The sequence below is a fragment of the Triticum urartu genome, chromosome 5, assembly GCF_003073215.2.
Source record: "Triticum urartu cultivar G1812 chromosome 5, Tu2.1, whole genome shotgun sequence".
NCBI classification, from domain to species: domain Eukaryota; kingdom Viridiplantae; phylum Streptophyta; class Magnoliopsida; order Poales; family Poaceae; genus Triticum; species Triticum urartu.
The window spans coordinates 658,107,145-658,119,328 of NC_053026.1; the positions used below are offsets into that span (position 1 = coordinate 658,107,145).

General features: G+C 42.4%; 1 protein-coding gene across 1 annotated transcript; it reads right to left on the reverse strand.

Annotated features, from left to right (window-relative positions):
- Nucleotides 1-2,267: 2,267 nt before the first annotated feature.
- Nucleotides 2,268-6,573, reverse strand: LOC125507672 (polyubiquitin-like). The gene is made up of 3 exons (XM_048672173.1): nt 6,409-6,573; nt 4,626-4,983; nt 2,268-2,756 (listed from the first exon to the last, which is right to left on the reverse strand). Exons 1-3 carry the CDS (start codon nt 6,504-6,506, stop codon nt 2,268-2,270), a joined length of 945 nt encoding a protein of 314 aa, XP_048528130.1. The 5' UTR covers nt 6,507-6,573.
- Between the last annotated feature and the right edge of the window lie 5,611 nt (nt 6,574-12,184).

Here is a 12,184-nt window from a genome sequence, read left to right on the forward strand (position 1 = left end):
ATTCTTTTTCACAGTGACCTTATTTTTGTTATCGAACTCAGTGGATATGACTTTGTTGACACGGGCAATGATGCATTAACAATTCACATAAAACTGGCAGTTCTTCTCAACCTCCTACGATTTTATCACCTGAAATTCTGTTTGTTCCATTTCAGTACCTAACATTGTCTGTCTTCCACTTGTTTCTGTTCAGTGATTGATATTAAATCTTACAAATTATTGACATATTTTGGTAGCCACCAGCGAAATGAAGGACAATATTCTGAATCATAACATTTTTTGTTGATTCTTGTATGTTCCAATCTGGAGGTCAATGCGTCAGACACGATCTTTCCAGAAAAAATCATTCTGGAAGTAATGGGATCAGATGATTGCCGTCTTCATTACCTGTATTGTGTATTTATGTTGGCCCTGTAATTAGTACAAAATCCTTTTTAGGTGGCCTGATCGAACAAATAACTATATATATGGCTTTAAGAAAATGTTTTTATGTCTAGAAATTAATTGCTGACGTTTGGCGGGGTCATTCAGCAGATGTGGATCGTCATCGAGGACTTCTTTGGCAAGAAGATCGCTCTGGAGGTCAATGCGTCAGATACGATCGACAGTGTGAAGGCCAAGATTCAGGAGCAGGACGGCGCGCGTCCAGACGATCAGCACCTCGTTTTTGCCTGCAAGGAGCTGGAGGACTGCCGCACCTTGGCGGAGTACAAAATCCAAAAGGGCTCTACTCTCTACATGCACGTCCTGGGAAAGTACATCCACGTGGACGTGTCCGGCAACTTCGTCCGCGTCAGGTTGGAGGGCTCGGACACCGTCGCGGACGTGAAGGCGAAGATTGAGGCCAGGGAGGGCGTCCCAGCAGCCAGGCAGGAGCTCTGGTCTGGATTGAAGCGGCTGGAGGAGAACAGTCGCGCCTTGGCTGACTACGGCGTCGAGAGGGACTCGTGCCTCTGTCTGAAGGTTTGTCCTACTCCCGGTGTTCACCAGTGAGTTGGGCGGATGCCGTGGTCATTGGAAGAGTGCCGGCACAGTATTCTCTCCCGTGTGATGGATATCTTGTCTGCTCCGTTCGTCCATGCTTGCCCAGTGGTTTGTGTGTGGAAGTACGGACATGTCAGTCAGTGAAACAGTCGCTGGAGTGGCTCGAAGCAATTTTGGTAGCAGCAGCAGTAGTAAATAGTAGTAGTGGCGTAGCAGCAGCAGCATACTCAGATAGTTCGGTGAGCATTCTTCAGTATGCGTTCCAGTTTGGTTGATGGTTATATATGCAGCTGCACCCGGGCAAGCATCTCAAACTGTTGTGTTTTGCTGTTATCGCGCTCTAGGGATTATGAATTTTGACGTGCTGTCTATATATATTGTCTGCATTCCTGGACCTAAGGGTCAGGAGATCTTTTTACATGCGGCTGCATCATGCCTTTTCCTACTGCATCTCCAAAGAGGAAACAACCGTGGAACCTGATTGAAAATTCTGTGTAAAACCAAATTGTTGGATGGCTTTTGCTTCATCCTAGGAGATGTTTTGAATCATTGAGGGGATGTTGGCAAGTATTTTATTAACTTATCTACGCAATTAATGAAAGCAAACGCAGTAATAATGTGAGAATTATCTCAGTTGGAACAGATGAAGCGATGTCGCTGAATTCCCGAGTTTGCTTGCTGGATACATGGTTGATGGCAGCAGATCCTGATGGTGAATAAGACCTGGGTTTACTGCTTTCGCCTACAAATTATCCTATGTATTTGGTACTGTGTACTTCCTCCGTTTCAAAATATTTAAAGTGCTAGGTATGTCCCAAGTCAAACTTGCTTATGTTTGACCAAGTTTATAGACTTAAGTTGCAATCTCTCGAAAGCTCGGTTAGCGATTCCACATCCTTGTAATAGAAATTTGGTTCGGTGTGAAATGTCACAAATCGTAAAGTGGTGATTTTTCACTAATCATGACAGGAAAGTGATGGTTTTGTGCATTTAACTCTCTTAGGGCTTAGTTTGCATAGTAAAACATCAATTTTAGGCAATATTTTCCACAACAATGCGTGCCGGGAGTCATCTAGTTTCTTAGGCAAACCACACCTCAAGCGTCACACGATGGCATTATTAAGTACTTTGAGCTCTCGCTCCTGCACCAAACGAAACAGACGATTTCATGACCGAGTGGCACATATCACACACATACAAGCTGGACGAACTTACACATGGGCGATTCAGGTCACACTGGATAGAACGTTGCATGCATCCATCCTACAGCCATGGCATCCATCTCACTGACCACCAGGAGGACAGATCTGCAGAAGAACGGTGGTGCGCGGATGGCATAACTCTTCAACCAGGGGGCGGCCGCGCTCGTCAGAGAGCTGCTGGTGGTCCGGGAGAATGCCCAACTCGGAGTAAATCCGCTCTTTTATGTTGTCACCAATGGTCTTTCGGTGCGTAAACAGATGTTCAATGACGCTCTTCCCAGTTACCGTTTTTACCGAGATGTATATATGACCTTTCGGACAAGGGAAGCGCAGCACAAGAGCAAGGGTTGAATCATTTTGCACGTTGTAGTCATCCAAGGTGCGGCCATCCTCCAGCTGATTCCCATCAAACATGAGACGTTGTTGGCTCGTACAAACGCCGAGTTCATCAGAAACCTTTTCCTTCACACCAAAAATGGTATAATCTCCATAAACCTGAAAAGTGACGGTCAACCCAGTCAAGTGCTTGACAAAAATACACATCCCGTTTGTATTTTTATTCATTAGCAGCTGAATCTTCCATATTAATAGTCATCAGCTCACTTTTATGAAAATTAATTTTCATTCCTGATAAAGCTTCAAAGCAGGACAAATACCATTTAAATTTTCTGGCTTTATGGACAGAGTTTCTGTTGTAAGAAAGGATCTTTTCCAATTAAGTATTTAGGAGTTCTTCTGCACTATGATAATTTGAGAAGAGAAGATATCCAACCCATTATTGACAGGATTATTGAAGGCATCTCTGGGTGGCTTGGGAGATATCTTACATATAGAGGGAAGATTGTCTTATTGTGTGCATGTTTGATTAGCATTCCTTCTTATCTTATGTCTGTTATCAAGTTTCCTAAGTGGGCTATCAATGCCATCAACTCTCAGATGGCACATTTCTTTTGGGGGGATGAGGGAGACCATCACAAGTATCATTTAGCTAATTGGGGACTTGTTACTAGGAAAAAAGAGTTTGGGGGATTGGGGATACCCAATATCAAAGAATTTAACATGGCCCTACTTGCTTCCTGGGGTAAGAGGTTCTTTGATGACACAGATTCAGATTGGAAAAAAAAATTGTTGCATAAATATAGGGTGAACTCTCCGAATCTTATCTGGGCAAAAGGTGATGGGGGCTCTACCTTCTGGAAGAGCACCACCTGGGCCTTGTCTGCTACCAAAAACTTTTACAAATGGAGACTGGGCAATGGTGAATTAATTAACTTTTGGCATGATATCTGGGTAGGGGAATGTTCCTTGAAGACACAATTCTGGGACCTTTTCTGCATATGTAATCAAACTGAATGCACTGTTGCTCAGGTGTGGGATGGTGTGAACCTTAAACTAACATTCAGGAGATGTGTTGATCAAGAGGGTTTAGCCCACTGGAACCTATTGCTGGGTACTGTAAGACATTTTACTTTGTCAACTGAATCTGATATGCCAATCTGGACATTAGAACCAAATGGCATTTATTCAGTTAAATCCTTTTACCATCATATTAAGAGGGGGGGGGGGGTAGCTTCTGCTATCAGAGATGATTTATGGAAGGTCCTCTGTCCTCAAAAGATTCATGTGTTCCTATGGTTGTGTGTGCACAACAAAATTCTGACTAGAGACAATCTTGCCAAACGAAGAAATGTGGAAGATCCTTCCTGTCTCTTTTGTACCGAACCTGAATCTGTGCAACACTTGCTTTTTGATTGTGTGGTTGCTTGCCATGTTTGGAATTTTGTATCTGAATTTTTTGAGATAGAAAGAATAGTCAATTTTGAAAATATCTTTGCCTTCTGGCACATGCATAAGAAAAAACCTATTCTGAATATGGTAATTGCTACTTCCTTGTGGAGTCTATGGAGACTGAGAAACAATTTCTGTTTTCAGGGACAAAAGTGGAAAAATATGAACTGCATTCTTGCAAAACTAAGCTGTTATTTGCACCAATGAAAAGTTCTCTGCGACGATGCCCAAGCTACTCTACTCCAAAGATGTATCCTGTTGCTGGACAAGCGGCGTGGGGGAGTTGATGCGAATTGCCTGGAGCTGAAGCAGGGGAGGGACGCGTGATAAAACAGGAGGAAGGAGAGAGAGGAAGGAGCTGATGGCTGGCTTCGATTTCACTCTTTCTGTTGTTTTTCATGGGTCCTGTAATAAAAAGAGTAGTTGTTGAATAGAGTTTCTTATGGTACTGCTTCCGTGAGCTGTGAGAGAACTTCTGCTCTCAGTCGAGTTGGGTGGCGTAGTTCCCCCATTGGTAGTAACTTTTAGTTTCGGTCCAAAACTGGATGTTGTTTGTTCTGCTTCGATATATAATATTGGGGCAGGGGGGGCAACCCCTTTCTTTCAAAAAAAAATACACATCCCGCGTCTTCTTCGGAGGCACGACTCAACATGAAGGGTAGATTCATTTTGCACGTTATAGTCAACCAAGGTGCGGCCATCCTCCAGCCCATGCCCAGCAAAGATGAGACGTTGTCTGCTTGGGGGTATGCCGGTTTCGTCAAAAACCTTTGCCTTCACACTGTATATGCTATCTTCTCTCTCAACCTCAATTGTCATGATTTTGCCTGTCAATGTCCTGACAAAGATATGCATCCCTTGGGGGACGAGGTCAAGGGTGAGGGTAGACTCCTCCATGTTGTAATGCTCTAGGGTGCACCTGCCCACCAGCAACTCGTTTTCAAATTTGAGTCTCTGATGGCATGCAGGGATGTCCTCCTTTGCCTGAATCTTAGCCTTGACATCATCACTAGTAGAAAACAGGGCTATGGTCCAGGCCGGCTAAACCCATTAGTCCCGGTTCAGTCTAGAACCGGGACTAATGTGAGCATTGGTCCCGGTTCGTGCGGCTAAGGCATTAGTCCCGGTTCATCTAGACCTTTTGGTCCCGGTTGGTGGGATGAACCGGGACCAATGGGCCACGCTCCTGGCCCACAACCATTGGTCCCGGTTCGTGCCACAAACCGGGACTAAAGATTAGACCTTTAGTCCCGGTTTGAGCCACGAACCGGGACTAATGGGGATGAGACCTTTAGTCCCGGTTCGTGCCACGAACCGGTACTAAAGGTCCCATTTTCCAAACTATACACCCCCCCGTGGATCGCCTTTTCAGTTTTTAAAAAAATAAAAGAAAATGATGGAAATGTCAAAAAAATAAAAGAAAATAAGTTTCACATGTGATATGTGGTCTAGTTGTTGGGAAAATTTACAAATATGAATTTCGACTTTATTTACAAAATCTCTCTGGAATTTGTAAAATGGGCATAACTTTTGCATACGAACTCGGATGAAAAAGTTTTTTATATGAAAAATCATCTACTCAAAAAGTTACATCCGATGGAATCCTCAAATCTCGCGGGCTACTCGAAAAATCATCTACGGCCTTTTTGCAAATTTCTAGAATCCTCAAATTCCAAAAGGAAAAAAAGTTATGCTCAAATTTCAGTTTTTTTAAATTTTCAGTAAATCTGGTCAAACTATGGTCAAACTATTTATTCAAGAAGTATTAGTGTTACTAAATAATTATTCAAGAATATTAGTGTTATTAAATAATTATTTTAGTTTTTTTGAATTTTGGTCAAATCCGGTCAAACAATGGTCAAACTACTTATTCAAAAATATTAGTGTTACTAAAAAATTATTGTTTTTTAGAACAATAGTTTTAAACTCAAACAGTGAAATATGTGACTTCATGCTCAAGCTAAATTCCTGAGGGTTAATAGGATTGACATCTTACTATTGTCAGGAAAACAACAAGTGCAGACTTGGAAACGAGGGAGAATAGAACCCGAAAGTTAAGCGTGCTCAGGCTGGAGTAGTGAGAGGATGGGTGACCGTTCGGGAAGTGAGATGATTTGGAATGATGAGGGGTGATTAGAGATTAAATTGAGCAGTGATGAGGGGTGATTAGAGATTAGAGGTTAAAATAATTCAGAAATTTGAAAATAAAAAAAAATCAAATAAAAATTCAAAAAAAAATTCAAAAAAAAATCAGGAAAATTCCTTTAGTACCGGTTGGTGTTACCAACCGGGACTAAAGGTGGACCGGCCACGTGGAGGGCCTTTAGTCCCGGTTCTGGATTGAACCGGGACTAAAGGGTCAGGGCATTAGTACCGACACTTTAGTCCCGGTTCTAGAACCGGGACTAAAGGGCCTTTTTCTACCAGTGCATAGATCTTATCTGATCCTGTCACCTTGAGAGTGATAGTCTTGCCATTGAGTATATTGACAAAGATCTGCATTTGTCCAATGATCACACAAAACATTAGCATTTTAGACAAAAGGCTTTCATTAGATTAACTAAACGCAAATGACCAAAAAGCAAATCAACACTTTAACCACAATAGATTGACAAATCCCAGTTGTTGTTGCATGGGATAATACATCTCTTTCAGATCGGAACGACTTGGAATGATTACACTAGCATAATAATGAATACATATATAAAAATCAAGACTGTCTTTGTGCTGTTTTTTCCAGTCCTTCATAGATGTAAAATAATTATTATTAGAGACATATTGTGACAAAGTCATTCTGTTCTGTTGGAGAATCCTACAGATGAGTTATTCTTCATCTAACCAGTCCTAAGATCCGACAGGTCATATGAGATCAACTACATATATGATTTGTCACCTTCCCAATTAACCCACAGCTTGTAAATAAGAAAAAGCAGCTTGGTACACATATCTCCCACATGCGGAGGGTCTGGGGAATGGCCCGACCACTTTAGGTCTTTTGTACGTAGCCTTTCATTGCATTTCTCCAAGGGGCTGTTTCCAGGACTCAGAACCCATAACCTAATGGTTACAAGGCAACAACTTTACCGCTGCGCTAAAACTCCACTTCAAACCACAGATTGTAAATACAAAAAATAAAATGAAATATTACCTAACAAACACATTCAAGATCACAACTCTATATGTTGTGAACTCCACTAGGGATTGAGACAAATATATGTATTATGATTCAGAATATAATTTCTTAAATTCATCTTTGACCAAGAATATGTATTATGACTTTGTAAGGTCTTGTGAGAATAATTAATAAAGTGGCCGTATGCAGATGCAGAGGCCGGGGGTCATCCTCCTTTTCAAAAAAAAAAATCTTTGACCAAGAATATGTCAATTGCAAATTAGATGATTCACTTGCCACAAACAAGTACCGGTGTATGTTAAGAGCAGAACATGTGCATGAAGATCTTGAGGTGCTATAACCATAGAAGGACGATCATGACCACAGTTTTCATGTGCAAGGTTAATTCATCATGGAGTCTTCCAGCAACTCTACAATTTTGGGTTCACTCAGATGACAAAAAGAAAAATAATTAACTATCTTCTAAGGATTATGAACACTTAGATGCATTCGATTTCTAGAAAAGAGGGCACTGCAAAATGGTTTAGATGCAAATTAACCAATAAAATGGACTAGATCCGGAGGAGACCAGTAACAATAATGCTTGATCTGGGATGCATCGAGAAAGATGGATAAGGGAGGAGAAAAGGCGAGTAATTAGACAGGAGCCAAGTCTTTTACTGGAAACTCAAACCAATAATTAGGAAGACTTACCTTGCACTGTTCAAGACCCGTCTCGTCAGTATCCTCACTAGTCTCCTGTTACAAAACAAACTTTAGTTATTAATATCATGGAAAGCACACATAATTCCTAGTTATTTGTTTTTGGTTTCAGTAACACATGACTCATGTGTGCAAGCTATCAAGAATCAGGATGCTTATACGTTTTGAGCAAAAATGTTATGCAATGGTGCACAAAGAAATACACAACGCTGGAGAAAAGGCACTGAAAGGAAGACTCGCCATGCACGGTTCAAGATACATCTCATTTGTATCCTCACTAGCCTCATCTCACAAAACATACTACGATCTATTAGCCCTCCCCAGAAGCAGATTATACTAGTACATAGATATCATGTTAGCAAACCTACTTCCTAATTATTGGTTCGAGTTTCCAGTAAGATGTGACTCCTGTTTGCAGACTATCAAGAATTGGGTGCCGATACCTCTTGAGCAAAAAAAAAAAGGTGCAGAGAGAAATTTGATGCATGGCTAATAAAGGAGAACTAGATAAGCATAACGGTATAATCCCATGATGACACATCATTAGGTGATGACATAAAGTGCCAATAGTGAATTTGGATAAAAAGTGCGTTTAATTATGGTTGTTGATCAAAAAGGTTTACTTAGACACGACAATTTCCATTGAGTCATTAACTATATATGTTTGTATGGCAAGACGGGGCAACCATACATACACTATGAACAAGAAACCATGGTTTAGTATGAGCTGGCCGTATACATGGAGATGAAGAACTTACAATTGATATAGAAGAGGCACATTTGCGTTTCCTACGCTTGGGTTGCCCATTTAGTTTTTGTATTTCATTGTTCTTCCCTTTAACCAAGGAATGCTTTTCCAACAGCTTACCCTCGAGAATCAGTACCCTTTTTCTTGCTTTAACAGCTTCTGCTCGCAATCTATCGTTCTCATCATTCTTACTTTGGACTGCCATTTGCAGCACCTCCATATTCTGCTGAAGCTTTTGTTCCGCCTCCACCTTGTTTATCTTAAAGAGCTTCGCCTCTGCTCGCAATCTGCCAAGCTCATCATCCATATTTTGGACTGCGACTTGTAACGCCTCTACATTATGCTGAAGCTTTTCTACCGTTTCATTAGCTAGTGATGCCTCCACTTTGTTTATCTTAAGGTTCCATGGGAAATCATTCAATGCAGGTAGTGCAGAAACTTCCTTATCCTTGTGTGAGCTGAGGGTCTCATAAGCTTGCTTCAATTTTCTTAGCTCCGCTCTTAAATTTAGTTCAATATCCCCATGGTCTGGACAACTTTCAATAGGCTCTTCACAATTTTTAACCTCCTTCGGTTGTATCTAGTATTATGAGGAAAAAAAAACATGTACGCGAGACAATGACGATTGAGAAAATCATGACTTGCAGAAGCTGGAGAGAATGCTTTTGAACTATGGGGCTGATGTTTGCATAAGTACCTTCAGTTGTGAATTATCAGCGTCATAGAAAGGTTCACCGCTCCTGGAATCCTCCAAGTCACTTTCTTCAAGTACTACATCGAAGACAATGGCAGTGTGATACCAATAAGGCAATAACAACTACGAGTAGTAATAAAATAATTCAATAGACTTGGTTCTACAAGTCAAACTCGGCCAACCAAAATCGTTATTGAGAATAGCTAGATAGAAAACTCCATGTGAGAGTGAGATTGAGCCGAAAGGAAACAATGATGCAAAGTTTTCCACCCAAATTAATCATCCAAAGGCCAAAGCAAACCGGAGAAGAAGAGGAGCGATTACCGGCGAGCTTGGAGTTAGCAGCAGCAAGTAGGCGGTCAATGTAGGCCGCCTTCCACCTCTTCCTGCTCGCCTCCGCCTTGCGACGCCGACACAATAATTAACCAGCATCAGGCGCATGCAAGGACGATAAATAGAAACCCTAGAAAGGAGGTTCAGTGGATCACCTGTAGGAGGCGCGCATGGAGGGTTCTGTTCATCTCCTCCAGCCGGGCGCGGTCGGCAGCGAGCGCCTGGATCCGAGAAAGCAACGCCTCGAGCTACTCCGGCGAGGCCGGCCCCGATCCACTGTTCATGGAGCCGAACGTGACTGGTGACGACCCTGGACTGTAGCGGAGAGCTTGTAGACGAGACGTTGGTCGACGGGAAGATTGTCAGACGGGGAATCTGATGCGCGTGAGGGGATTAGGGTGCCTCCGAGACAAGCCCGTATATATAGGTTGGAAAGTTTGGAGAAAAATCCCAGCGGCGCTTGTATTGCTTTTTATATACACACGTACCACAAGCAATCAGACCAACCCTAAACGGAAAGGAAAAGATCAGCCTGCCATTACTCCTTTCCGACTGCACGTACAAGCAATCAGATGCAAGCTTTTCCTTTCCGACTTGCATGCTTGTGGTACTTTTTTTTTGTACGTGCACTTTTGGGCAGAAATTGTACTTTTTTTTGTAGAGAACTCCTCAGAGTCATTTCACCACCAAACTTTGCAAGGTCCTCGGATGTCATTTGACTCTATTTGGAAGCTTGCATCTATTTAAACATGTCGGTGGGTACTGTAGCAACCAGTATTTTCAAATAAGAACAAACAAATTCAAAATGTCATCAATTTTCTGAAACATGGAAATATAACATTTTTTAAAATTCTAAAGTTTTTATCTAAAAATTTAAACAATTTTTAAATTTTAAATTTTTAAAATTTATTTTTTTAGAAAATCTCAACATTTTTTGAAAAAACAATTTTTTATAAATCTGAACATTTTTATAAAAAACAATTTATATTCTGAATAGTTTTCGAAAATTTTAAATTTTTATGAAAATATGGACATTTTTCGAAAATGTTAACAAGTATTGAAAATCTGGTATGTTTTTGAAAATTTGAACAAAAGTTTAAAATCTAAACAATTTTTGGTATTCACATTTTCTATTTTTTTTAGAAATTCTGAACATTTTTTAAAACACACTACTATCAATCATCAAGTAACCCTTGATTATAAATCTAAACAATCAAAACCCTTGATTTATAATACCATAACCAGTACTATTTGATCTCAGTTTAAATCAATCATCAATAAGATACATCAAATCAGTACAACACGTTAAACACCCCGGATGTAACTTTCCCTATTTGTACTCCAACTCTTGCCGTTTCCGGCGTTAAGTTATATTTATTTCTCAGGTTCGGGTCTTTGTCTCCGTGTGTTGTTTTCGTTTTCATGCATCTCATTTTATTTCATCATGTGCATTGCATTTGCATACGTGTTCGTCTCATGCATTCGAGCATTTTCCCCGTTGTCCGTTTTGCATTCCGGCGCTTCGTTCTCCTCCGGTGGTTATTTCTAGCTTTCTTTCGTGTGTGGGGTTTAAACATTTTCGGATTGGACCGAGACTTGACAAGCGGCCTTGGTTTACTACCGGTAGACCGCCTGTCAAGTTTCGTATCATTTGGACTTCGTTTGATACTCCAACGATTAACCGAGGGACCGAAAAGGCCTCGTGTGTGTTGCAGCCCAACACCCCTCCAATTTGGCCCAAAACCCACCAAACTCTGCTCCATGTCCTAGAGCGTTCGATCACGATCGCGTGGCCGCAAACCGCACCTCATTTGGATTCTCCTAGCTCCACTTATGCCTATAAATAGCCCCCCGTTTCAGATCTCGGATCTCTCCCCGTCCTAACCCTAGCAAAAAAAACAGATCTCCAGCCGCCGGACATGTCCGGAGCCTAGCCGGACACGTCCGCCGCCGCCCCGCAGCCACCCCCGTCGCGCCACGTGGCGCCGCCACCTCCCAACCGCCGCCGGCCCGCGGGAGCCCGCGCCCGGCCCCCGCGCCGCCCGAACGGGCCAAGTCCCCGCTACCGCGCCGCCTTCGTCTTCCCTGAGCCCGGCCGAGCCGCCGCCGCCCGGCATCAACTCCGGCGGGCCGCCGCCACCTCGCCACCACCGCCTCGCGCCGCGCCGCGCCACCGGGAGCTGCCGCCGCCTCGGCCTCGCCGCTCCTCCGCCGCCCTGTCGTCCTCACCTCCGAGCCCCGGCCTCCTCTTCAACTCCGGCCAGCTCGAGCTCAAATCCGGCAAACTCCTCGGGAAACGCGCCAGATCTAGATCCAAACTTCTCCTCGGTTGACTTTTCTCCTCCTAATCCTGATTTTTTGTGCATACTTTGATCAGTGATATCTCCGCATCCGTAACTCCGTTTTGGACATATAGTATATCAAAATGTTCGTCTCGACGAGTACATCATTTCATTCCATTGCATCATTTTTATTTGAGATCATCTTGATGCCCAAAATGCTGTTAGAAGAGGGCTTCGTGAGTTAATTGTCAGATCTGCTAGATCATCTTAGACTTTTGTCATTTTTGCCATGATTATTGTGTGCATGCTATGCCTGTG

Coding starts and splice junctions, on each gene's coding strand:
- LOC125507672 (XM_048672173.1), bottom strand. CDS start 6,506: ATGCTAATGTTTTGTGTGATCATTGGACAAATGCAGATCTTTGTCAAT. Junction 4,984..6,408: donor GTGACAGGATCAGATAAGAT/CTATGCACTGGT, acceptor GTTTTCTACTAG/TGATGATGTCAAGGCTAAGA. Junction 2,757..4,625: donor AAAATGAATCTACCCTTCAT/GTTGAGTCGTGC, acceptor TGGAAGATTCAG/CTGCTAATGAATAAAAATAC.